General features: G+C 38.0%; 1 protein-coding gene across 8 annotated transcripts in view; it reads right to left on the reverse strand.

Moving 5' to 3' along the window:
- The window catches only part of METTL25 (methyltransferase like 25), an 84563-nt gene that overhangs the window by 31209 nt on the left and 26027 nt on the right, over nt 1-27327 (reverse strand). For 5 of the 8 annotated variants that reach the window (XR_006417075.1, XM_044454890.1, XM_044454888.1 and 2 more), the window contains 5 exons: nt 19893-19987; nt 15376-15405; nt 12263-12336; nt 8701-8794; nt 658-732 (listed from right to left, as the gene is read on the reverse strand). Coding sequence is in view for 6 of the 8 variants with exons in the window: in XM_044454890.1 (XP_044310825.1) it covers nt 658-732; nt 8701-8794; nt 12263-12336; nt 15376-15405; nt 19893-19987 (368 nt within the window). In the remaining 2 variants the exon portion in view is untranslated. Of the gene's footprint in view, nt 1-657; nt 733-7789; nt 8524-8700; nt 8795-12262; nt 12337-15375; nt 15406-19892; nt 19988-27327 lie in introns of those variants that run through there. The other 3 variants (XM_044454891.1, XR_006417076.1, XM_044454889.1) reach the window with 3 other exon arrangements.

Below are 27327 nucleotides of genomic sequence, written 5' to 3' on the forward strand. Positions count from 1 at the left end.
TCAATATGCTCATGCAAATGTTATACAGATTATGGTGGTAATGTACATGTAATTAGCTACGATCCTTTGTCTCATGACAAATTTCTAACTGGCTCTTGGCAATGATCCTGTATCAACAAGCGGAAATTCTTCAATTCTTCTCATCAAAACAATTCATAAAAGTGGGCAATTTTCTTGAGAAAAACCAGTTTGAGTGCTACTTTGCCTATTCTGCTCTGTTGGACATCTTCAGAAAATTAGTGTAATAAAGATCAAAGTCAGTGGAATGTATTGGGCATGGCATCTATTACTTAGTGGCTTTGAGGTATAAGTCAGCACACAAAACACATTGCAAGTGGCAGGAATCTTGTTAAAAGGTGAACCAACAATGAAACGTATTAAAAAAGAATATACAGTGACCAATATGGATTTAAAAGGAGAACATTTTTCACATTTATTATACTTGAAAGAGAATCTCCCTATGTTCTTGTTATTTTATTGACACCCAATATAATTTTGGAAGGGAGTATGCTCTCAGTTAAAGGTCTTTTTTCCTTCCTATAGAGACTATATCATAATAGAAATGGATCCACCCCTGTGTTTCATAAAAACTTAATGCAACCCAACTGTGGCCTAGCATAATCATACAAAATAATTTCTCCAGTACTGTGAATTTACCATATTGAAAGCTTCCATCTCATTCATTCTATGCTTGTATTTTTCAAAATACTCTGTTATGAGCTTGTCTGAAATCTGCAATAAGATGAAAATTGATGATAATTAGAACCTACCTGAGGCAGATGCTAAAATTATATTCTCTAATCAACAATACTTCAACAGGAAAAAAATCATTTCACAATCAATATTTTTCTAACTTAATATAATAGTTTTCCAGTACTGATATTTCAGGTCCAACATACGAGTTTCTCTCCCACTCACTGAAGGTTATCACTACACTGTGAACTATGCATAACATATAAAAAGCTGAAAATTGCTCTACAGCTTCCATTCTGTATATAAGCAAGTCTGTCTGAATTCAGTGGGTCATAAATTCTGAGTTAAAATCTTCACTATCACACTGTAAGTCTAAAATTTCCTCCTGCATTGAAAATGGAGGTAACCTTCCTAAATCCTTCACATTCGGCATTATAAAAACATACATGCTTAATCTTTGAAAACAAGATGGCTTGCTTGGAAATATTTAGGCTCCTTGAATTGTAAGGCATTTTGGTTCGAGGCACAACTTTCTTCAAAGAAAGTAAAACATTTTGAAAGAGGAAAACTATTGAATATGAACACAAATTGTATTCTCTATTCTATGCATTCACAGGGAGTAACCACATTATCCCTCCTTCCCATATGAGCTCAGTGTTTCCAACATGACTGACGTATTGTGGGATATAACCAAGCAGGCAGCCACTTTACCATGTATGTAGCATAAGAAGCAGCCCTTAAGAGTCACAGCTAGTAGCCTGCATTCACATTCTGGTTCCAACTGAGTCCACAACTGCATTTTGTTACAGTATGCTAAAAGTATGCTTAAAACCATGTTGATGCCAATAAAACTTCAATGTAAAAGTGCACAGCTTTGACATGTAGGAAAATGAACTGAAGAAAAAATGAACAACTAATTCTGTAAACTGTAGGCATATGCTTTGGTCAATAGCTAAGCTTTCATGTTCTTGATTTTGTCAGGCATCTTGCATTGTGACCAAACAGAAGTGTTTCACAAACTGCATTTTGTGAAGGCTATTCCATATAGAAACACTGAGAGCTTGCCTCAATATCCACTAATACAGTAGCACATTTGATAACCTCAAGGCAAGTCTGGATCTAAAAGTCTCCTCCCTGAAGGAAAGGAATCTTGCAATTTGCAGGAAGGGATGCATAGGAAGCTTGTGCAAGTGGAGGTGGGGGTTCACCAATTCCGTTTCCTTGCAGATCCCTGTGCCTCTTCCCCACACTGTTCCACAGGCTCCCACAACCCTACAGGACATATTTGCAGACAACACCAAACAAAGAATGAAAGCCCTGGAGGAAGGGAAGGAGGCATGTGAGTTTTCGTGTTTCTGGTCCGAGTTCAAATCTTGGTTTTGTTGTACACTTGTGGCCCTCAAAACAAAGCTAAAAGAAAACAACTGAGAAAAACAAAAGGTTGATCTACTGGCCTTCAGTACATCAGGCAATGTGTAGTTAGGTTGTGGACTTGAAATTGTGCATTCCTTTCTTTCCCTTAGTTTGCACAACCAATTTTTCTACAAGCTAGAACTGCAAACCTGGTTTTTAATTTTGGTTGGGAAAGAAATCGGGTTGTGCATTCCATAATTCGCCTGAGGCAAACCAGGAGTGGAACAAGGGAATCAAAATAAAGAAGGGGTGCTTGAAGCCCAAGCTTGAAAGCCAAACCAAGGTTCATCTGTTATTAACTAGTCTGTGGGAAATCCAAGGAAGTGAAGTTTCCTTGCAACCCTAGATCTATTTTGGGGCATCTGAGGGAGACTCTCATATCCCTAAATTACTGTATCTTTAGAATGCAAAAAGAAGGTATATATTACATATCTTGATCATGGTCCTGCCATGCAAATGCTCAAATAAAGGGGCTATCTACTCACTGTGACAGTGATGAAATGTCTCTAATGAAATTCCATACTTACTTGACTCCAAATACTTATCTGCTACAGACTTGTTCCTTCTCCTCCAACACCTTGTTGATGCTGGGGATTTTCTGTTTGCTTATTTTAAAGTGAAGTCTGTAGATTGTCAGGTGATTCTTGCACATATTACAGCTGTTAAAACTCCTTGTCAGATTAAATTGAAACTTGGCTCTGGCATCACGCATATTGCATGTTCGTTTATATTTAAAGTATAGTGATCCTTGAAACACTGCATAAATATGCACGTTTTATGCAGCTATACCATTAGCCTTTAGTAATCCAATTTTGATGGCTGAGCTATATCCTTTCTACAACTGGGATGATAAATGTTCTTTCTGAAACACTCATTTCAATTTAACATTTAGATGACCTATTTACATGATAATTTGAGCTAATAAGATATGGGCAAACCAAACTCTTGAACAGCCACACCAAGGCTGTATATCTGCTTGAGAATAGGTTCCACTGAATGCAGAGACACTTACTTCTGGGTAAATATGCAAGACATTTTGCTGCTTGTGTTTAAAGCAGGTTTTATGAATGCCATCATTCAGCTCTACAAAGCTGTTCTTAGAAATGTGTGCAGAGTACTGCATGTCCTCTGACACAGAAATGTATGAGGCAGCTTCTGCTTGTACAAAGCTATTAGAGCAAAATAACTGCATACGCAGCTCTATGCATGCTCTAGGTGCAGTTTGTTACGTATGTGCCTAAGATTGCCATTTTCTGTATTCCTTTCTGTCTAAACAAGCATGCATTGCACCCTATAAAAGGTAATTGTTACTTCCAAGTGAGCAAAGAGAAAGAACCAGCAAATAAATCTTCCCAAATTCCTTGTCTTACTTAGTACTCCTTTTCCAGATTTGTAATTTAATGGCCCAAGAGCTTCTATAGAAAACCTGACATCTCCTCTGCTCTCACATAAAACAAGGATCTTGAAGTAGGAGGGCATCATTACAAGGAAGACTGTTCCTTGAGGGACAAACTAATATACTGTTGCGCCAGGGATAAACTTCCTTTCATTTATTTTATTAAACATATAAATTGTACCTTTCACCTATCTGGCACTCAAAACACAGAGATATTATTTATTTACATAGTACCATATATGTTCATGGCACTTTAGAAAGAACAGGAATTACATGCCCATATCCCAAGTGATCTATAATCTAAAATAGACAAAGAGAATCAGAGGAGTGGTGTGGAGGCAGGGGGAGGAAATAGAGACCACATGGTGAATTCAGATCAGGCAGAGAGATTTTCAGATATTTTACACTTCCAACTAACTCCCAGTGCTCCTGACCATTAAGCATACCAGCAGGGGCTTCTGCAAGATCTACCTTCTGCCCACCCTAATTCAGAACGCCTGGTAGTCAGCTGTTGTGGTGAAATGGAACGCTGGAAGCCAAATTTAGGTTACTAGGTAATAGACTGAAAACCACAGCTGTTCCTCTGAAATGCTCCCTGGTCCTGCAATGCTCCATGTTAGCTAGACAGATAAAACTAAGGGGTCTCAATGCATGGATGAGATGGTGCTACAGGCAGGGGGGATTAAATGTGCTGGGCATCAGGGAATGTATAAAGAGTATACGTTCCCCTTGAACAGAAACGGCACCAGACTACTGGTGCTTAACATCAAAAGCATTGGGGAGAAGTTTTAAACCTCCTCCAGGGAAATGCCAACAGGAGTTGGCAAGCAGTTATTTTGGGATGAATGAAAGTAAAAATGTTCAGAGACATCTGAATTGTGGCAGGAACAGAACTAGGCAATCAGCATCCTGTAGGGCATGATGCTGTAGGCAAAGACACATAGGGGAAAACATACGTGCCAGATGTCCTGAGTCACCGTCTTTCCCTTCCAACTTCTCTCCGTTTCCCTTACAGCTGTTCAAGAGAAGCTTCTAACTACAATCTTTTAATTTAGGTTAAAGCTGTCCAGCCAGGACTGGCTTTGTGAAAAAAAAAGAGAAATATGCAGTTTATCAGCAAGAGGCGTCTACCATATGAAGGAGTCCTCTAATTGTGGATGTTGATTCTGCCCATGCTAGAAGCTGATTCCAAACTGAATTCACATCCTTACTTTCCCACTAAATGGAACTTGCTTTACTAGTTACTTGTGGGTTAGACGCAGGAATGCAAGACATCGTTTTTTGGTCTGCTTGTTTGATATGGCATTGAAGCAGTATTCAATGATACTCTTCCCTTCATGGTCTCCCCATTGGACAGCATCTTTCCCCAAATCAGAGATGCTCTGGTTCTCACTCACTGCTTGGTTTAGCTTACAGCTCATTGGCCTTAGCTATTCAGCTAAGCCTTCCAATCCTGCCACTTCTTCCAGTTCAGATTCAATGTCTCAAGTATCCAACCTTGGAATGCTGTGGCGGGTCCGATCCTTGCACCAGACACCTCTGTAGAGAGTGTGTATGTTCTAATGCCAGAAGCCCCTGCAACAGGATGAGGGAATTGGAGTGTTTCATTTTGAAGGAGAGTATAGATATAGTGGGGATAATGGAAACCTGGTGGCCTGAAGAGAATAAGCGGGGAGAATCATCTCCGTATGTCAAAGAGGCCATAGAGTCAAACAAACTAGAAATCTCAAAAAAGGGTAGACCCTTTATAGATTCACTCTGGGCAGCAATACAAGGCTCCAAAAATAATTTAGTACTAGGAACATATTATTGCCCTCCTCAGTGGAAAAAGTTTGAGGTAATGGGTGCCTTCACTTACCCTCACATAATTATGTCTTAGAACTGGTCATGCAACTGACCAGAGGGAAGGTGACTCTGGACTTAATTCTAAGTGAGACCCTATGGTCTGATGAGAAACATAAATGCAGTCAAACTGACTGGAAACAGAAACCACAGTGCTAGAAATTGCAAAGGAAATCCAATACAGTCACATCTGACTTCAAAAGAGGAAGCTCTGTCAAAAATATGGAGATTGTTTAAAAAGTTGAAAGAGTCAAGAGGGTTAAAATTCCTCAGAAAGTTCAAAAGTATACCAAAATGGTTAACCAAACTAAAAGAATATATCAGAGGATCCTTTCAGAAAAGGTAATTTTTGTTTCAAATGAGAAGAAAAAGGAAATGCAAGCAAACAATAAAGAATACAGAAACAGAATTGGAGGCACATATTGCTAAAAATGTTAAGTCTATATTAAGTTTTTCTCTCTTCTATTTACTCAATTTCAGCAAAATTCCCACAAAATCCTTACTTGCCTATTATACCCTCCATTACTTTCGTATTTAACCATGTTGGCATTTTTTGGGCATGTTATACCATTTATCATTTGTGTTATAAGTTCTATTTTAAGCCTTGATTATGGTGTTTTGAAGTAGCCTCTTAACTGCGCCTTTCAGTTTCTGTTCTTTTTTCTTTACTAATCTTCTCATTTTTAATTAACTCCCCCTAATGAAATTAAATTGGCTTTAACCCAAGTTTCTTAGTCTGAACTGATCTGTACATCACAGAAATTGTATTTTTCTCCAAGTAAAAGTAAAGTAAACTGATTAAAACAATCACTCTTGCAGATTTTCTTTAGAAATATAAGCTTGTTAAAAGAAAATGCCAGTACTAACAAACATATATTATATCCAATATATGCAGCAATAAGTTCCAGATGATGTAAAAAAGGCAAGGAAATAAAAATGCATTTCACTCAACAGAATTATCAGTGAGTCTTCCCACAGCACCACATATGAAAAATCAACTTTAATTGTATTTCTCAGAAATAAAATGTTCTGGAGAATGTCAAAGGTACACAATCAATTTAACTGACAAATCCAAGTGTGCTAATACAAAAAGTCTCAGTCTCTCTCTCTCTCTCTCTCTCTCTCTCTCTCTCTCTCTCTCACTCACACACACACACACACACACACACACACACACACACAGAGCAGCTAAGGAACTTGTGCAGTACAAGCCTATGCATGTCCATTCAGACATGTCCCACTAATTTCAATGGAGCTTCCTACCCACCAAATGTGTTTAAGACCACGGCCTCCATTTCTTTATGAGCAGAGGCATTTTGGTCTACCAAATAAAGCAAATTATGGTAGAATTACTACTGTATATATACAGCCTTATATATTTAAAACAAAAACAAAAGTATTTCCAAGTTCTAGGGTTTCCTTCCACTTGAAAGTGAATGTTAATCTGTTCTGTTTAACAAAAGACAAACATTTCTCCATACTGCCAAATACGAGATCAGATCACCACATACAATTAAAATATTCCATACAATGTTTACTCTTGCTTAGACATATATTCTTTTATATAGGATAAGAAGTTATTTTCTGCAGGATAGTTGAATATTTAAAGCTGTTTAAATAATTCTTAACAGAAATGTGTGTTTTCTATAGGCTACATTGCCCCCAAGCTTATAGGAACTTAATGAAAGATTCTAATACTGCTCAATCAGGCTCTCAGTCAATCTAGCGAAGCATCCCATTTTCAAAAGTGCCAACTGTTTTTGAAAAGCCCACAGAAATGCAGCTTGTTTTTGCACCTCAGCACCTGGTAATTAGGAGGCACATAACTGCTGAATGTCTCGGTGACATTTAACTGTCATGGCTAATAACATGTACTTAACATTATAATGTTCACAGTTCACACTGCAACAACTTTCAACATCACTAAAATATCACCTAAATGAAAAAGCTTTTTAAAAAACCATTTAGATATAATTATCTTCAGGCGCCCATGGGCAAGACACAAACCTAATATTGGGGGGAAAAACAGAATAATCAAAAAGGAAGTAGAGAACAGGGGAGGTTTTCTTGCTATAGGTCCTAACTAGAAACTTGGTCTGTATATGATAGTCCAGACCCATCTTTACATACACTCTTCACTCAAAAAAGCATCTTGAAATCACCACATGGGGGTGTCTCCCTAGCGCTGCAATAACAGCATCAACGGCTACTGTTCCTTCAGTAGAAAGACCAAAGTTGCTTGCCCAGTGAGACAGGGGATAAAGAGTCCCTCCCTGTCTCCCAGCAGAGGGAGGCTCTGTCTGCATGGCCTACTACTTCAATCTATATTTATTCTACTCAGGCTTAAAATATACATTTTTTAATAAAATATACCCACAACAATTTATGCAATAGCAATCAGATTAATGACTTTGCATTGAAGACACCAAGTCTATCAAGGCTCTTTTTAGGCAAGAAACTCAGCCCAAATTAATTTGGGTTTTATACAGACTGCTGCAGTTCAGTTTATGATTGCTGTTTTGCATACACCCTTTTCAAGGAATCGTATGCCTTGGGCACTGGAGCATATTCATGTTTCTACAAAACGTATCTACTAAATCCCGCTTCCCCTTACTAGATTACAAAATCTCCTCTTTGAAGGTCAACCTTCTTCAAATCTGATCAGGCAGGCTCTAGATCCAACTGAAACACTGCAATATTCCAAAGAGCAGCAAAACTCAGCTGTTACAAAGAATCAAATGTTTGTAGAACTGATCTTTTATTAATACCCACAGGTGAACTTAAGGTATTCTGCCCTATGCTTCTGCCTTCCATTTTATATTTTACCATACCAATATCTACCAAGTAACCACTGAAAAAGAAGACTGGGATGTCTTTGTTCCTAATTTCAAAGGATGTATTTTATTTTGAAGACTTTCACTTTATAAATTACACACAAAGCTCCTGGGAATATGACAAGCACAGAATTCATATCCAATATCTGTAACAATGCTTAATATTTACATTTAAGAGTTGGGGCACTGTATGAATGTGCAGGAATCAGCAATACTCTAAAGATCATCTGCCACACTTCCCAGCACACTGTCGCTTGCACAGTAGACTCAGATAATTCTTCATTGCTGGAGGGGATCAGCAAGCAGGCCTGGTCTTGCCCTGGATGCTCATGAGGCGACCCTTTCCTGGGGAAGGTGGGGGAGCAGGAGCCTCATGAGGTAGGGAGGTGTTCGAGGGACCAAGAGTCAGCAGCACCCTCAGTATCATCTGCAATGGTCACTGCCCTGATATCCCTTAACTAGAACTTCTTTACAGTAAAGTAATTAATTATAAGAGTGGAAGAATATCACCCTGATACTTACCTTTGATTCATCAAGGCCAAGCTTTTTTAAAGATTTTCGAACATAATCCATGAAGGAAGTTGATTTAGAAAACACTTTCCCAATATTACAATCACTGAAATGATAAAATGAGATTTTTTTGGGTTCTTGTTATATTAAAAGGCCAATATATATTATCTCCACAAAGGGTAGGTTGCCTACTTGAAACTGTCATTTTCAGGTGGTCATCTGTGCTACAACACATTCTGTTTTTGTGCCCGCACAGAGCCCTGTGTGTAACATTTCAGCACTGAGAGTTTTGGCACGAGGCCAACCCCTACTTTCGCTGGTGTGTGTGCCCTAAAGGCTGTGATTCTCTCACAGTTTCTAGACCTACACAGTGGTGGTGGAACAGCTGTAGGCAGTGAAAACAACCCAAGATATATGGAGCAGGGAGGGTTGTGACAAATGGGTTGTGACTACTTGAAGGACTACAGTTACAGGTAAGCAACTTTTTTCTTCTCTCTGATCTTGGTGGTATGGATGCATATAGGTGAATATCAAGCTAATTTACCAGAATTGGGACAGGTGTGCTAGCCAGGAGAAAAAAGCTGGAGGAGGAGGGCAAATCAATGTTGCCACAGTCAGCACAGAATTATCAGGATGCAGCCTCATCTTATAGGTCTTGGCAGTAGCCACTGTGATCTAACCTGAGAAGCAGGGGGCCATTGTGACAGGGATAGGTATGGAGGTAAAACTTCATGTAAGGAAAGTTGGGGGAGCACTTGTTCCTTTGAAATGAAGACCCAATATGTTGGATGAACAATGGATGGTCCAACAGTTGCTGCATTCTGTCAGAATCACAATAGTTCAGCAATGGTGGAGTTGTGGGAAGGGTCACCATCAGTGTCAACAAGGTTCAGTTAATGGACATGACCAGCACTGGCAAGGGAGGTACTGAGACAGGTACCGAGGGATCATGCAATAACTCTTTGGCCTTCTTCCTTAGCTTGGCAGATGGAAAAGGAAGTGTACTTGCTGAACCCTAAGTAAATTAAACAGCAGGGGTATTCTCATAAGGTACGTTAGGTATGCATAACCGAATGTGCAGATGCCTGTTCACTTACTCACTAACCTAATCAAGCTGCCCAAAGTACCTACTGAATTGAGGAATCCAGAACTCCACTGAGAGAAAATAAGCAGGGTGCTAGGGGAATACCCAGGTTTAGCCTTTCCCCCAGTTCTCCACTGCAGATTGCCACAGCATCTTTGAACTTAGGAAAAGGCCATGGACTAATTTTCCCAGGAAAGAAAGAGTCTGTCTCTCTCTTCACTGTAGGGATATTATAGAAAAGGGAAAAGTATATGGAAAAGGCCAAGTGTAGCAAAGGAGCAAATGTCTTTTTGCTTCTATCTCTTCCCTGATCCCCACCAACTTGAAATCGCTTCCATTTGTGCCACCTGTAGCTCAAATTTGCCTTACTGCAATTAGGCCTCCGGGATGCCCTGTAGTTTTACAAGTTGCCTCTCACATCCTTACTGTTCCCCAAATGAAGTACTGGTCACAAATGAATATTTTTTGTCTAACTGTCTCAAAGCTGCATGTTTATCAACTTTTCCATAAATAATATTTGGTATAAGCCATTTATGTATTTATGTATTTTAATTAATTTATTTGTAAGCCTCCCCGAGGCTTCGGCGAATGGGGTGGCCTAGAAATTTTCTCAATAAATAAATAAATAAATAAATAAATAAACAAACAAACAAGCAAGCAAGCAAGCAAGCAAGCAAGCAAGCAAGCAAGCCCCAATTTATTCTGCTGCTAATCTAGAAGAGTACAGTTTAACCTGTGCTGTACCATGTCCATAGGTTCAAAAAATTTTAAACATTGTATTGGTCAAGTACATTGGTCAAATACATGTGTACAGGTTATGTAAATGTGTGATTGAGGAACAGGTAACAATTTACAATTAATCACAAGCTAAACAGAAGTCAAAGAGGAACTACTTCAAAAATGATTTTTTTTCATATTAAACTCCTAAGCAACCAATATCACATCATAAACAATTTAGTTACATTAAAAGCAACTCAGAATAAGTTTATAATATATGCAATGGAAAAATCTGTTTAAAGGACAGAACAGTCATTTCTTAATAAAGAAATATGCCATATGCTAGATGGAAAACAAAAGAAATATTAGTGATATATAAAGCTGACAAATTATATGTAACAAACAGTCAGAATTGGAAATATGCAGACTGGTTGTGTCTAAATTCTTTGCATTTTGAGAATAAGTGCTTTAACTATGCCAACTCATATTCTAAAACAGATTAGTTATCCAATTTAAATCCTTTCCAATTTATTATGTATGGCTTTCTCATAAATTATTATATGCACACACTCTTATAAAGGAGTTCTGCTAGAAAATGCCTGAAAATCTATTTGACATTAAGGAATTGCATCAAATATCCTTGAACTATATAAAAGATCTCTTCCTTCCCCACTTCACCAAAAATTAAAATCAAATAAATTGGAAAAGCTACATTCTTGCAAATTAAGAAGAGTGATAATGGGACTGTAACATGCAGCCCACACATTCTTTGTTTCATGTAGATTACACACACAGGAGTGTGTCTGCTTATGGTTCAAAACAGACTTTTTCCAGCTGAAAGTGTCTGAGACAGACACAAGACTACCTATGTGATGTAAACCATCCTGAGAGTTGTTTGACTAAAGGAACAGCATAAAAATGTTTTAAATAAATTAATATGTTCAAAGCCTATCTTGGCTATTACTAGTGTTGAAATGTCACATACTCTCAAACCCAATTCTTAGTTTGTAATGATAATGACCTACCTCACAACATAGATGAACAATGAGTTTTAAGAATTTACTACAATGCAAGTGGTGAATTATTACTAACAGCTCACAGTAGGTATTATCCATTGTTCCACTATTTTTTACTTGCTTTTCAGGCTATCTAATTTTGAGATGGAAGATCTAGCTCTGCCAAACTTCTTTCAGAAAAGACACTACATAACTCATTAGTTCCTTCTCACCAATGAACTTAATGAAAGGAAAATTTAGGGCACGGTTCTATGGACTGCACCCTCGATGCTCATAAGCCCCTGAACTTGGAGATGTATGAGCATTCTATATAGGGCAGGAGAAGCAGTGGGAATACCCCTGTCCTTATGCCCTACATTCTCACTAGATAAGACTTTCTTGTATTTCGGAGCAAGAGGGAAGGAGGCTGGAAAGGCCGCAGGAAATTTTGGTCTCTTCAGCCTTCTCTCCCCGCTGAAAAACACCATCTTTTACCCTTTCCCAAGGTTGCATTTCTGAGCTCAGTGATGCAGCTAACATAGTTCTTTTCACACCAGCAACAAAGGGGAGGGGAAGGAAGTCGGAATCTGAAATATCCTAAGGCCCCTCAGATGCTGTATAGGGACCACAAGGGTAAACTTGCTTGGAATAAACAGAGTAATAGACCTGTGATTAAGCAGATATTACTAGTATAATAAAAGTTCTCAGGTTTCATTGATAACTTGAATACAAGGAAGCAAATGTGTCTTTCCTTAATATGTCAAATTAAGCATAGTACCTTCTCGTGACTCCATAAAATTCTTCTACAATAACCTGTAAGACAGCTCGATAAAACAATGATTCAGTAGGCAGCTGCAAAAAATCAAAGAACAGCAAAAGTTAAGTTCAAACCAGGCACCACAAGTAGAAGAGTGAACATAGCTGGCTGCATTTAACTAATTACTGGTTTATGTTCATTCCACCTACAGTTACTAGCAATTCTCTTGTTTCCAAATTAAAGTGTTGTTCTTTAGAAATATAATGATGTAACCATAATTGTTGGGAAAAATAAACACAGGAAATAGCAAACACTGAGTGAAACTGGGAAGAAGACTAGAGGAAAGAGAGAAGCCCATAGGCCAAATTATCCTATTTGTTATATTGGCTTTACTGCAGAAATGTACCCATTTAGTTTTAATCTATTTCTCTAAAGTCAGAGGGAAAACATTTTGCAAGTATTAAATGTGCTCTTTTCCTCCCTAATAACTTCTTGTTCTTTCCCTGATGTATACAGAAAGCACTATGATTCTAAAAACAGTACAATGTGTTGAAGAACTTCATACCTTGAAGAATGAGCAATGTGTTTACATAAGAAAAGGTAAGCCTTGCCCCTCTTTAAAATGCTGGGCCAAATTCATCCCCTGTGTAAATTCCACTGAGGTCAATGGGCTTGCAGCAGGGACACATTCGACTGTAAATCTGGTGTGCTGAGCAGTCATACAGCTTGTGTACATATACCAAAAGGGATGATAAATGGAACAGTAATGATTTAAAGTATCCACAGAAAGAATTTAGATGGGGATTTAAAAACAAAGAGTATTGAGAGTTCTGCCAAAACCAAGCCTTTGCAATAAATCAAAGCAAATCCCTCCAATATTTTCTCATTTTTATATCTTCAGCTGTGTAAGGCTAATATTGAGAAGAAAATCACTGATCATTCATTGGCCCGGTTAGGAAACCATTTGAATTTGACCAGAGTTTTCGGTTAAATGTCAGAAAATTAATTGCATGATGTACAATCTGGCCTTAAGTTATTCCAATATTAGTTCATATACTGTGAAATAAAATTTAAGTAACAAATAATTCTTATGGAAAGATCTGAACTTGAAGCAATACATTATAATAGGAAAATATAGGCAGCTACCCAACCATAAAAACTGAAAGGAGAGAGGTGTGCTAGAGTTCATAAACTTTGTATTTTGTCTACATTACTGAAGAATATGTAAGATTCTAAAAGAAAAATACATACCATCTTTGTGAGATGCCCAACTAAAGAAGAAAATTCACTAGGGTTTATTCACAGCAGTCATCTCCACTAACTTGTGAGCACAAATGACCAGTTTACCTTGCTAAAACTACTCCCTCCCTTAAGCTGTGCTTATGTATACCCCACCATGGGGAGAAATGTTGCACAGATGGGTGTTTACAACTTTTCCAAGAAGTTTCAGTGAGAGAGGTGGCTACAGAGGGAACAACTTTCAGACTAAGGGTCAAATTCAGTTTTAGAGTAGCTCTCTGGGAACACATTACAGTGGTGGGAGGGGCCACAGCCAAAGGGGTGGAGCCAAAAATACACACCTCACATACACTCTTCCCAGCTTAAAGCTCTTACTGCCAGTAAATAAGCCTTAAGAGAGGCAATTCAACCTTTTCGAAAGAGAAAAACTGCACACAAGCTGGGAAACTACCAAACTATCGTTGGGTGAGAGAAAAGGGTTGCGGACAGTAAATGAGATGCTGCCCTCTGGGGACCTGAGGATCCTCAGTTCTACAAGTAGTACGAATAGCCTTGTCAGTGCTACTCCTTATTAGTATGTAGCAGATCTGTTGAAGACTCTGCACTGGTTGGCCATGTTGCCACCAGGACAGGCTTAACGTTCTGCTAGCAGTCTACAAAGCCTTGATCAACTTGAGACACTTGAGAACATGTCTTCCCCCTTATCATCCTGTCCAATCACTGAGGTCTTCTGGACAGAGGTTCATCCAGAAATCACCACACTAAGACATTTAGTGCATCATTTCCAATCCTACAGACACCTTTGCAACTAAGATCAGGCATGCATTATTCTGTTGAATTTTTTTGAACATGCATTTCCCGACCCATGATTAAACTCAAGCTTCTATTTTACCAATGTTTTCATGTAATTTATTAACTTATTTGTATTTGGTATGGTTTAATGCTTCAAATATTTGACATGGAGATGCTCATAAATCCTATAATGAATAATTTTGCACTTTCTCCATGTGGTCATGTACCCATGTAAAGTGGAAGAGCTCTGCTGTGTTACCAAACTGGACTTGATAACTTGGTTCGTTAGGTATCATTACTGCTCCTCAGTAATGAACTGAGTCGCTAAACATACTTCATGGAGTATCTATCTTCCCTATCAGATTTCTATATTTTCTGAAATATATTCTATATTTTCTGAACACTTATGAGATATGTAAAAGTATAATATGGATGCCACTGATGCACACAAGATATGGGTTCAGAAAGAACTCCTTTGTTTGCAACCATGAGCAAACAAGATGGCCACAAATGCAGGGACTGCCAACAGGGTATCACCAGGTGCAAGTCTAATCCAAATGAACTCTTGGAAAGTGAGGACTGCACAGAGAATGGGTTATGTATTTTTGTTGGGGAAGAAAAACTTTGATTTTCAAAGGGAAAATTTAACTACCTGTTTTCACTAACTCATCTTTAAACTCAGAAAAGTTTTATTTTAAATTTGCATGAGGCAGCACTAAAGAAACCAGTTTACAATAAGACTTTAATCCTCTACCAAGTTATTCAGTAGTCCTGAAGAATTTCCCTTGTCTTCAAATGAGACTGCTACAATGAGGTAAGCTGATAAAAGACTAAACTGCAAGACATTTAGAGTACTTTTAATGAATGTTCTTTCTATTTCAGTCACTCTTATTTAACTGAAGAAAATTATGTTTTATCATCACTCCATGAAAACCAGGAAATAAAACTGCAATTTCATGGTGCTGATGCAGAATATCAATCTGCCTCGAATTCAGGTTTTGTTGTTTGCTATCTCTTCGATTCCAGCAAACTACAAGTTCAGCACTAGGTCATCTTCAAAGAGAGAAAATGTCATTAAGGGTTAAATACACAGCATTACTCACCACTTGGCCAACTGCAACTCGTTCCAGAGCCTTTAAAGGGAAAGGTGGGGTGGAGGGAGGGAAATAGCTTGTTTATTCTTTTATCTGAACATTTTGTAGGTAGATATCATAGAAGAAGAGTAAATTTTTAACAGAGTATGTTATATGAAGCAGGCTGTTGGCTGAAAAGTATATCATCACTATATGCTATTTAAAAGTGTAATCTAAGATTCATATATTAGAATTACATGTATACATATTCTTGTACAAACAGCTGAGACAATACTAGACTGAACCCTTAATATTTCTTTCTGAATGGGATGAACTATTCATCTTTTTTGTCTTTAGTGAGCTTACTCATTCATTTTCAGCAAAATATATAGTTGAAAATGTATGGTCTTAAAAAAGGTGGATTCTTAGTTATATCCAGAAACCATGAAAATGAAGAAACTAATAAAACTAGCAGTGGGATACACATTCATTTCTACAGCCAACCCCCTCATATCTCCTCATTAATGCATCATCTAAATAAAATAACATGTTAGCATATAATCTTAATAAAAACATGAACCCAGGGGTGTCTCCCCATCCCTCCAGCATATAATTTAGCACTACATTTGACATTTCTTTTTTCCCATCCATGCTGTATCACTGTGTTTACTCTGAATTACAAACACTCATTCAAAATGTATATACATTCCTTTCCTATACCCTAAAACTAAACCTTTCTTACTTTTCAGTACTGTAGAGCTACCTGACTTCTTCCTTGGGTCAAAAGTCAGTCTGTTCCTAGATCCTCTTTACTATTTTCTATACCTGTCTCTCTTATGACAAATGGATACTTAATTAACAATTGTTCAAAAGGTTTTACATTAAAAAAGGATCAGGTGTGTGTGTGTGGGGGGGGTGTTAAACTGGATTGAAAACCTGAAGGTAAGTGTAGGGCTTTAACCTCCTGTATGCTGCTCCAGTCCCAAACTTGATTTGGAATTACTTTCTCCCAATGTAAATATATCAGATGCAAGAGACCTGATCTGAACAGCAGCAGGAGGCAAAGGGTTAAGTTCCTCTACTTCCCTACTTGCATCCTCTCCCTTCACCAATTTGATCCTTTAAAAATATTTACAAAAGTGCCAAATGCACGAACATCAAGACTACCTCTTAGCTTATTAGCTTTAAGCCCAGGGTCATGTTATGTGCTTTTTCCTCCCCCAGGACAAAAACCAATTAATAATAATAAATGATATAAACAACAACATGGCTGACTGCTAAACCTTTATTCCAGTTGTCATTTCTTTTTCTTTGTAGCAACTTAACTACTGACAATTTCATGAGATGTGAAGACTCCAAAAATATCTTCATCTCTCTGTAAAAGATATGTACATGCATACATGGCACCTCTGTGGCTATGATACATACTCACATACATTTTTTATCCTGAAAGCCCTCCTATCACAAATGCACATCACTTACATCAATTACTCCCTGATTAGCCCATCTACTATACCTTGGGGAGGGGTTTGGGGGGGAAGAAGTTTAAAAGCTTTTTTTTTTTGGTTTTTGCTTTTCTTTTCCTACTACAACTCAACTGAGAATTATACATTCAGAAATATTAAGTGAGAACTGTGGGGCTACGAATGTATATTCTACATATATTAGAAGCAACTTGGGGTTTATTTTGGAATGGTGTTCATCTGCAAAGCTTGACTAGCAAGCTGGAAAACATTACTACCATACAGCTATAATATTGTTCCACTCAAGTACTGTGCAATTTTCAGTTACTGTGTTTAATATTCAGGGGTGAGCCAGTTTATTATTTCTGAAATTCATTTCATTAAGACGTAGCAAAGTGTAAGAAGTCTGTGCTGAAGCATAAAAAAAACTGTTATGCAAATAAGGAAACTCCTAGTATACCCACCAACTGGAAAACAGGGAACCATGCCTTATTGCTAATGCGTCCTTTTTTTGGGAACAAACTGATCAACAGCAACATCTTGCTGGACATGTTCTTATGACCTGTCATTGCAATAATGGCAGCATCTACTTTAGTGCAGGGAAAAGTATTAACTGATATCTTTCTACTGAAATGAACAAGAAATAGGAAAACATATCATGCAAAGAAGCATTTGTTTTCAGCTGAAGCTTTCTATGGCTTTTGTCAAGTGCTGACACCAGCTAGAAGCTTTCCTCTTTACAAAAACTGATTGACCAAAATCTTCTTTCCTGCCATCTCACCTCCAAAGTAAACCACTTAAAGTCCTTGAACAACAGCTTGGGCCTTCTGTACCCATCATTTAATGCAGGAAAAAAAAAAATGTTATTTCAAAGTCACACCATAAGCAAGGCCCAAAACTGGCTATGTAACAAACAGGTGTGGAAAGTATAGAAAAGTAGAGAACTGTAGCACAGAATCATACTCAAAGGACAAAATAGCTTTTATTTGCTTCCTGCACACATATTACAGTATATTCATGCCATGTTCTAATAACCTACAGGTAAACCCACCTAATTCTGATTGTACTACATCAAAAGCAAGGAGAATATTAGATATCTCATGGCAGATGTGAATCACTCATATACGAGAGGCAGAATGAGGACAAACAGAGAAGAGAATGTTGAACTTTTTAACAAGAAAGAACAAAGTAAAAATGCTACTGGAGGTCCAACACAAAGTGTTACCAATGTTGTAGCAGACACTGATACAGTAGCAAAGAAAAGGTGGGGTTTGAATATGGATTTCTACCACTTTCTCCTCTGTTCCCAGCCCTCCTCAGACTTAGCACAGAATCTGACACTGCCAGAGTTTTTCATTCTCCACAAAGTCAGGTTAACATATTTGTTCCAATAGTAGTTTCCAAATATGTTGAAATGCCAAACTGTGAGTAGTATGGAAAAGGACAGAGGAAAAACTTTGGATGAGAAACTGGATAGATGAGAAAATTCCCCTGTCCCAAGCCCCCTCCTAATACATCTTGGTTATTCTAAGAGGCTGCCTGAACACCTGGAAAGTATGGCCTTGAGATAAATGCCTCCACCTCTCTCATTTCAATGTCTGGAACTGCCACCCATTCCGAGGCCTCCACTTGCTCTTGTTCCTCCTCCTCCTCCTCCGAGTCCCAGTCAGCAGGCCTTGAGAATGTGCACCAAAAGCAACCAAACAGAAAATAATGACAAGTACATATGGAAGAAGATGCAGAAGACATCCACATGCCTGCTTCAAGGAAGATAAAAGGTAGTCTAACTCAAAATCTTTCTTTTCCTTTCCTTAAAAACAAAACAAAACAAAACTAATGTTTGAGGAGATCTTAACAAATGTCTGAACTGCATAAGCCAATTTTTATCTGCAATCTCCATGTCTGTCCCAAGACATAGTTTGCTTGAATCCATGTAGTGCTTGGAAGGAGCCTAAATTGCAGGAAGGAGGAATATTTGCTATGGCAATACTTCCATAATCTGCTGCACAGGTAGCGACCTGTCTGTAGTGGCCACTGGAACATTAACTTCAGCCATAACTACTTATATAACTAAATGCACACTAGTGTAAAAATGCCTGGCCATCTGTAAAGAAATATAGCAGCATCCATGTAGATATAGCCATGTTGTTTACATTTATCCATTATGCATAGGTGTCATGGCTTGGTAGGCATCCACTGAACACAATATCCAAAAAACCATGTAGGACAATGTGATGGAAGGCTAAAAAGTCTGTCTATTGAAGTAAATGGTGGCGGGAGACACAAACTCTGTCTGAAGAAATTATGCAAGTTGAGACAGAATGAACAAGTCAAAGGGGCAAAGATAGATACAAAGGAGGATAAGACATGGATTAAATAAGCATTGGTTAAAAGGAAAGATGTGTATTTCAAGATTGGGATAGTGTTGCAACCAGGGGCAGTGGAGCAGTTCTAATACTCTGATTCAGTTAACAGTGTTTAGATTCTGTTAGGCTATTTTGATTCATAGCTAGTATCAGTGAAAATGTAACAAATCTCACACATTTTAGTCTAACTTGGAACAGGATTGAAAAGCCAGCACATTGGTCACCCATGGCAAATGCCTTTAGAAATCTGAATGGATGGTATGTCATCTTATGTCATGACAATGTTTGTTGGAAATGAAAACAGATATATTTAAAGATACTCTGTTAAAAGAGTTAAACATCTGTTCTGATTTTGCAGCTAGGCAAGCCATTTCATTCGCTGTACACAGATTATGAAATTTAGGAAGTACTGTCAAAATCGGTGACAGTATCGGGCTGCCATGACCTTTTCTTCCTTAAGACAACTGCCAAGGCTTTCTGTTCTAGGTATTTTCTCATTTGAGGACAACACAATATACTTGTGATTAGATTTTCCCCTGTGTCCATAGTTTTCTACTTGAAGCAGGGATAAAATGTTTATAGCTGGAGAGTTAAATAATTTTAAAAATCTTTATAATACATCATAGTTAGCATTAATAATACCACTTAACATAGTTTGGGATTTAAGACACAGCTCTAGGTTTGAAAGTGAAATACTAAGGAAAAAAGCAAACTGTACCAAACAGGCTGCCATTCTGGCATTGCGACCACAGAACCAGTCCTCCTCCTTTAAATACTGGCACATGGGGAAACCCCATGTTTCCTGAATCCCACCTGCAAAAGAAAGAGAAACAATGCATTTGATTTTTTTAACTCAATGACCGGGAACACATTAAAGTATTATAAAACATATTAAACTTAGCAGCATTTCAACAACAGAAAAAGCAGTATGAAAAATATACATTGCTTGATAAATGGCCTGCATCTAAAAAAAGAGACACCCCCCCCCCAAATTAGCAACTATTGCAATTTTAAATTAAATACCTTGTGTAATGGGGTTTTTATTAAAAAATGGATACACCATTGACATTGTTCCACATAAACAATGTGGAAAGAGGTTGCTGCAAGCAAGCACAGTGGCTCTTGTTTAAAAGCTGGGGTGATTTCAATTTCTCATTATGCTAATAGCCTGAGCCCAAAATTTTTGGCAGCAAGTAGGTTCCTCTTGTAGGGAAGAACCATGCTATAAGGGAACAATCCTAATAGAATAATGTTCACATGAACGATCGTATTTTCATCTTCAAGCACCAGTCTGCATCAAAACCATTGTTGTTATTCTGGTAAGGCTCACCCTGGCACTTCCCTGGGCTGTGATAAAAATCCTTTCCCTACCTTATCACCTCACAGTTCTTCATCAAACCCACCATCATACAATATAGACACTGTAAAGGAACAAGGAGCAAGCTAGGCTATATAATTCATGAACTGTATGATAAAGTGGACTCTCCCTTCTTACTTGTCTCCCGGGCTTTTTTCCTTTTAAAGAACTCAAGTGGCTTATATCGTTCTCCTACATCTGCATATATACGGCGGCATGATACTCTACTATTCTAGCTTCCTGTATGGATACGTTTCTAGGGGAGAAATCACTAAAAAGGAATATCTCTTAATTATCAACGCACTTAAAATGTAATAAACATTTAAGAAGCAAGCACTATCTTTATTATTTCCTTCACAAACAAGAGGGGATACTGAATTTGTGTGTGTGTGTATAAAATTATAGGGAATATAGTATATTACAGTAGCTATATTGTAATGTACTATACCAGTGATGATGAACCTTTTAGAAACCAAGTGCACAAACTGCTACCAAAAACCCACTTATTTATTGCAAAATGCCAACAATACAACCTGCAAACTGAGGTTTTAGTTTAGAAAAAACATCTCACAGCCAGTCCGAGCAGACCGGCAATGCAAAAGTTCGGATGAGTCATAGCTAATGAGACGTGGCCGTGACATCATCACCTGGCGCTGCTACTCCTTTCTGAGCATGCACATGGCCCCTCTGTATGCTGTTATCCAATGCTCGGATGCTGGGGCAAATTGACTCCCATGCTGACGGAGGGGGCTCTGCATGCCCACTGTGGCACACGTGCCATTGGTTCCCCACCACTGGCATAATCCTACCCTGGTCCACTCCCCTAACACTAATATAGGAGTAAAATACCATTGAAAGGGGCAATTTTGAAAAAGCCTTCATTGAGAAGCTTTTTCTGCACAGCTCAGCTCAACATTTCTGCCCATTCTAAACAGATTGCAACCATCAAAACCATGCCAGGACACCTGTTTTCCTAACCCTAATATAAGGGTAAAATACCACTGAAAAGAGGGCAATTTCGCAAAAGCCTTCCTTGAGTAGCTTTCTCCGCACAGCTCAACATTTCTGCACATTCTAAACACATTCCAACCATCAAAATCATGCCAGGACACCTCGTTTTTCCAACCCTAACCCAGTGATGGTGAACCTTTTAGAGACCAAGTGCCCAAACTGCAACCCAAAACCCACTTATTTATCGCAAAGTGACAACACTGCAATAAAACCTGAAAACTGAGGGTTTATTTATTTAAAACATTTTTATGCCACCCCCATCGCAACAAAGCCTCGGAGCGGCTCACAACAAGAACAAATGTAACAAATTGTACAATAAAAATATTAAAACCCGGTGCATCTCGGCTTAAAAGATTTAAAATCCTATAAATAACCAATAAATTAACTATTAAAATAAGTTTTAAATAAAAAGGTCTTAGCCTGGCACCAAAAAACAAGTAACGACAGTGCCAGGCAGACCTCTCTGGAGACCGCATACCATAGATGGGGCGCCACCACAGAGAAAGCCCTCCTCCAGGTACTCACCCTGCTAATATTCACAGAGGGTTCCCGGAGAAGGGCATCTGTTGCTGATCTCAAGGGGCGGGAGGGCATATATGGACGCAAGCGTTCCTTTAGATACCCAGGACCCAAGCTGTTGAGGGCTTTATAGGTCATAACCAACACCTTGAATTGGGCCCAGACTTTAGAAAACACAACCCACAGCCAGTCCAAGCAAATATATCTCCTTGGTACTGCATTGACCGGCCATGCAAAAGCTTGGATGAGTCATGACTAATGAGTTGCAGCTTGTGTCATCATTGCCTGGCACTGCTACTCCTTTCCAGGCATGCGCATGGCCCCTATGTGTGCCGTTATCCGATGCTCGGCTGCTGGGCGATGCTGGGGCGACTTGGCTCTGCGTGCCCACTGAGGCACGTGTGCCATAGGTTTGCCACCACTGTATTATACAATATAGCACCACAGATAAAATGGCTTCAGAAAAACAAGTTTAAGTCCCATCAATTCATGGAAGATCCAGATTAAAGTCATGAAATTGAATGGAAGAGTGGCACTTCCAGTTGCCTGTGGTTTGCCTGTGTCTCCCCAGAAAGGCAAATTATTTGTGAGTGATGGATATAAATGGGATGGAAATCCCTTAAGTCTCCTTTTCACCACATTTTGAGCAATGGAGTCACAACTGATGCATGTGTACAGCCTGCATGGTGCCAGGCTGTTTAAAACATTCAAGTCCAAGAAATTCTGTATGTGTTGCTAACCATACCCATTCATCATAGTAAATTTCAGTCTATTACGAAAACATTCTCTTGATTAATTACAGCAACTATTCTTCCGTGCTCCATTCCAGGCACTGATCTTTGCTGAGAATTTTTAGAGGAAGGGAAGAAGTAGACACAACATCAAAGGATGATGTTAGTCTTCCATGCCCTCCTTTATTTGACCTGGCTCACACATAATGACAAGTCATCCATTAAAAATATATAGGTTCTCTTGTAAGAGAGGGAGAGAGTGTTGTTGGGGTTAACCTCTAAATTGTTTGGCCCTCAACAACCCAGCAGTCTAAGTTCAGACTTCATATACTGCAGGAGCTGATTGTAGGGTGCTAAATGACAGGCACACTGCAGGCAGCACACCTGTGTCATCCTCACAGCCCACTGCTTTTTGAACTGATGGGTTGTCATTACATGTGAACAACTCCATACATGGAATAGGATGAGTGCAATAGCAAAACATGTTTTAGGTATTAAAGCAGAAGGATAATACTTTGGTGTATGGCTCAAAGAATCAGGTTGTATGGATAATCCATACCCTTCTGAAACAATTAAATTTCCCACTGGTTTTTAAAAAGCCAAAAAATAATAAAAAGTCATATTCTTCACTGCAAGCTAATTATAATGCTGTTCAATAAACTAGCCACAAAGTGAGAGAAAATGAGGCTAGCTCCTTAGTTCAATGTATATTGATGTCTCCAAATTCAACATTCAAGAATGCTTTTGAAAATTGATTTGTATGGAACATTTAACAGAAAACTATAAAAGCTTCTCTAGTCTACTGAAGGAATAGTATCATGAAACACTTATTATAGTGATACCACAGAAACAAACACAAACTTTCCCTATTACACTGAAACAAACACAAACTTTCCCTATTGCAACAAGGAGTGCGGACTGATAACATACAGAGCTTTATTTAGTTCCAGTATTAGAAAAAATAAAAGAACCCCAATTCCTTGGCTAACTCTTCAAGAATCTAATTCACATGTGCAGCAAAATAATAGCCACACAAAAAAGTAAAAGCCATTTATTATCACTGCCACATATAATACTACTCTTTAAACCTGTATATTTACATAAATCAAATGATAATAAAATGTGACTGAAAGTCTCTCACAGCTTTGCATAAATTAGATATTAAGCAGTAGCATACAGGTCCATTTCTAGTCACAACTATAGTCTGCTTTATTTTCTAAGAAGCCATCAAGGTGGTACACCTAGAAATTTTCTAAATAAATAAATAAATCTTTTAAGATTTAAAGAGGAACATTAAAAATAGCAACAGATTGAAACAACTAAATAATTTTGGAGAATAAAATGATAAACTTTCACGCCCTTTCTAAAGTCCAAGAGAGTGGAAGTTAATTGCTGTTCTGGGGGAACACAGTCCACAACGCTGGAGTGACACAGAAGATAGATTCCTTTCATTCACACATGGCCAACAAATGGGCATCATCAAGATAGCCTTTCCTTCACATCTTAATACCTGGGAAAGTTCCTAATGGAACATGTAGTCCTGTAGATAGTAAGATCCTAAGCCATTAAAACCCAAGCTGGTACCCAGACAGGTTCAAATAGCATCCACAATAGGGTCAAATCAACAAGACTAAAATGTCTGGGAAAATAAAGCTGTCACCTGGTGTCAAGCAAAGCACAATGTAGGTAACAGGTGAACCTCTCTGGGAGGCTCATTTCACAACCAGGCTGTCACAACGACCCCTTTCTTAGTAGCCAAAAATCTAACCTATCCTAATCTTGGAATTCAAGTCAGGGTGAATCTTAAGTTGCTTTACTTGCAAAGGCCAAAGCAAGTTCTCATCATGAATGAGCAACTGTTTGGGCTATTTCATCCAGCCTCCTCTCTAAGGAGAACTCATATGGAAAAGTATTCCAAATCTACACTGTGCAGATGCAATAGCAACAGGTAATTAAATTTTCTTTGCTATTCTCACCACAACACTGTAGAACTTTAAATGGGCTTTCACTCACGTTTAGTTGAATTTAACCAATAGCACTGTAGTTGACACCTCTCTTGCTTCATTACCCTCCTTATTAAGAATAAGGTGCTTGATATAAGGGAATTATATTTATTCAGTATAAATTCACAACCAGAATATATTCTTCAGAGTTCTAAAGTGGCTTCTATCTTGTTGGCATGGTAGGCACATCAAGAGCCGGTTGGAGCCAGGGGTCAGACTAGATGGCCTGGGATTCCCCTCCTGGTTTTTTCTGTTTCTATGTTTATCAGAAATATTGTCTGCCACTGTTTATATACATTATATAATTATCCCAAATAAAAATAAAAGCATTTTAATATATTATTCAAGCAATGGTCTTGAAGAATTAGATGTTTCCTTACTTCATTTTCAATGTTACTCTAACCAGATTTTAAGGTTCCACTGTACTGTTAGCTGTGTGTGTGTGTGTAAGAGCGGGGGAGGGGGGGAATATTAGAGAATATTAAGAAAGAGCCCAAGTACAATCATACTTCATTTATGCCAAGCCTGCCAAAAAATCTAAGTGACTGAAGATCAGATGCAGCTGTCAATGTAAATTACTCAGGGCCTGCCAAGCACATCAAAAAATCTGTGTATTAACCATACACTTATTAGCAGGGACTGCTGGCCAAAGATAAACAGTGAAGGATGCCTTGATATGGAAACTATATCTCATATGCAGCTGAATTCACAAGGCTGGTACTAACAGCTTATCAGGGTTTTTTTAATTACAAAGATAACTATGTAGGAGGTAGCACCAAAAATTGTATTCATGCTTGGGTGGCTTATATTAGTGACTAAGCTTTTTAAAAAGCAAACTGTACCAGATGCAGCAGAACCCAACACTTTTGTCTCTGTTATTTTCCAAGAGCTAAAGCCTATCTTATTCTTAAAGCGAATCAAGGTATCCTAATTTTGAGTTTAATTTTGTTAAACATCATTAGTAAGCAACATTTATTTATATACTAGGCAGCACTGCTGGCATATGCCATCAACACAGTAGGCAAGGATGCTTCGCAATGCTAGCAGTTCTGGTTAGAAATGTGGAAAAACCAACATTTGTGATGGACTTGTAAAAAGATTAGACCCTTTAGAGAAAAAGGTATGACCTACAGCAATTGTATGATTAGATATTCTATTCCTATGAATCTTTTGTTTCAGTATCTTTGTACTGCTCCTAAATTAGTTATCACGGCTAAATAGAGATTACCTATTACTCCTTCTACAGACGACTGGATTGATAGGATATGGTAAACTTCAATGGTAAAGTTAACAGAATGCATTCATCTGCAGGAGGGTATTCTGAACCATCAAAAATTTGAACTACTATGGATGTCAATTATTATTTATATGAAACAACAAATGGATTTAGACACTGAAAACATTGGAGTTTTGCAATGTTGATGTAAAATTTGAGAAGTTAGTGGACTGCACATTGTACACTGAAAAAACAGAATTTGTTTGCTTGATTATTCTTAGTAGTGTATAGCTTTTATTTGCAATTGTGATTTTATGTAATTTGTGTGATGTTCTGCTTATTCACTTATATATATTTTCAAAATGCACTATTTATTTATTATATTTATATTCCTCCTTCTTCCTGCAATTAACCCAAGGCAGCATATACAATACTCGTCCTCTCTATTTTATCTTTACAATAACTATCAGAGGTAGGTGAGGTTGAGAGTCAGTAATTGGCCCACAGTCAAAGTCTCATGGCTGAGCAAGGCTAGAACTCAGATCTCCTTAAGAACTGTATGATGTTGGCTCACCTGCAAAAAAATTGACACGCAAAAGCTTAAAAGCAAGAAACACATTAATTTTTAAAGCAAGCTTAGATCACAAGCCAACACAGAGTTAGGTTTGCTCCAGTCCAATTAACCCATGAGTTTAAGTCTATCTGAAGCATTGCCTTAGAATAGAATTGTAGAAATAGTTACTTCCTCATATGCAGACAATACCAACCCTAGATAACACAAAAAATCCAGTATACCTGATCATCTACCACCTTTCTTTTTAAAAAAGCAAATATTTAACAGCCAAATTATCACAGAACCTAAGTATGGCTCAATTGTGTTCCATTACCAAGTCCTCAAATGCAAGAGATTGCTTAATAAATAAAGTTTAAAATACCAGCTACACCAACTAATTTCTGGAGCTATTTGAACTTCTGAGAGTGGGTCGAGAAAGCCATTGTATACCTTAGGGAACTAACTCACATCTGAAGTATGGATATTATTTATCTTTCTGGTACCATTCATGAAATACTGCCTGCCTCCCAAAACCCCAATCAAGACCAAACCAACACAGTATAAAAGGTTATGATAAGCCCCCACCTAAAGCACACCAATTAGTTTGTTCTATTTTTAAAATACTTCAGTTTACAGTTTATTGCACACCACTGACTACAACCTATCACTTTTTAGCAACATTTTCTGCAATGTGGAGAAACATGTAAAACCTTAATGTGAAAGCCAAATAATCATTTACTCTAAAAAAAAAAAAATAATATAT

Source organism: Varanus komodoensis, unplaced genomic scaffold (assembly GCF_004798865.1).
Source record: "Varanus komodoensis strain SLA01 unplaced genomic scaffold, ASM479886v1 scaffold8, whole genome shotgun sequence".
Classification (NCBI taxonomy): domain Eukaryota; kingdom Metazoa; phylum Chordata; class Lepidosauria; order Squamata; family Varanidae; genus Varanus; species Varanus komodoensis.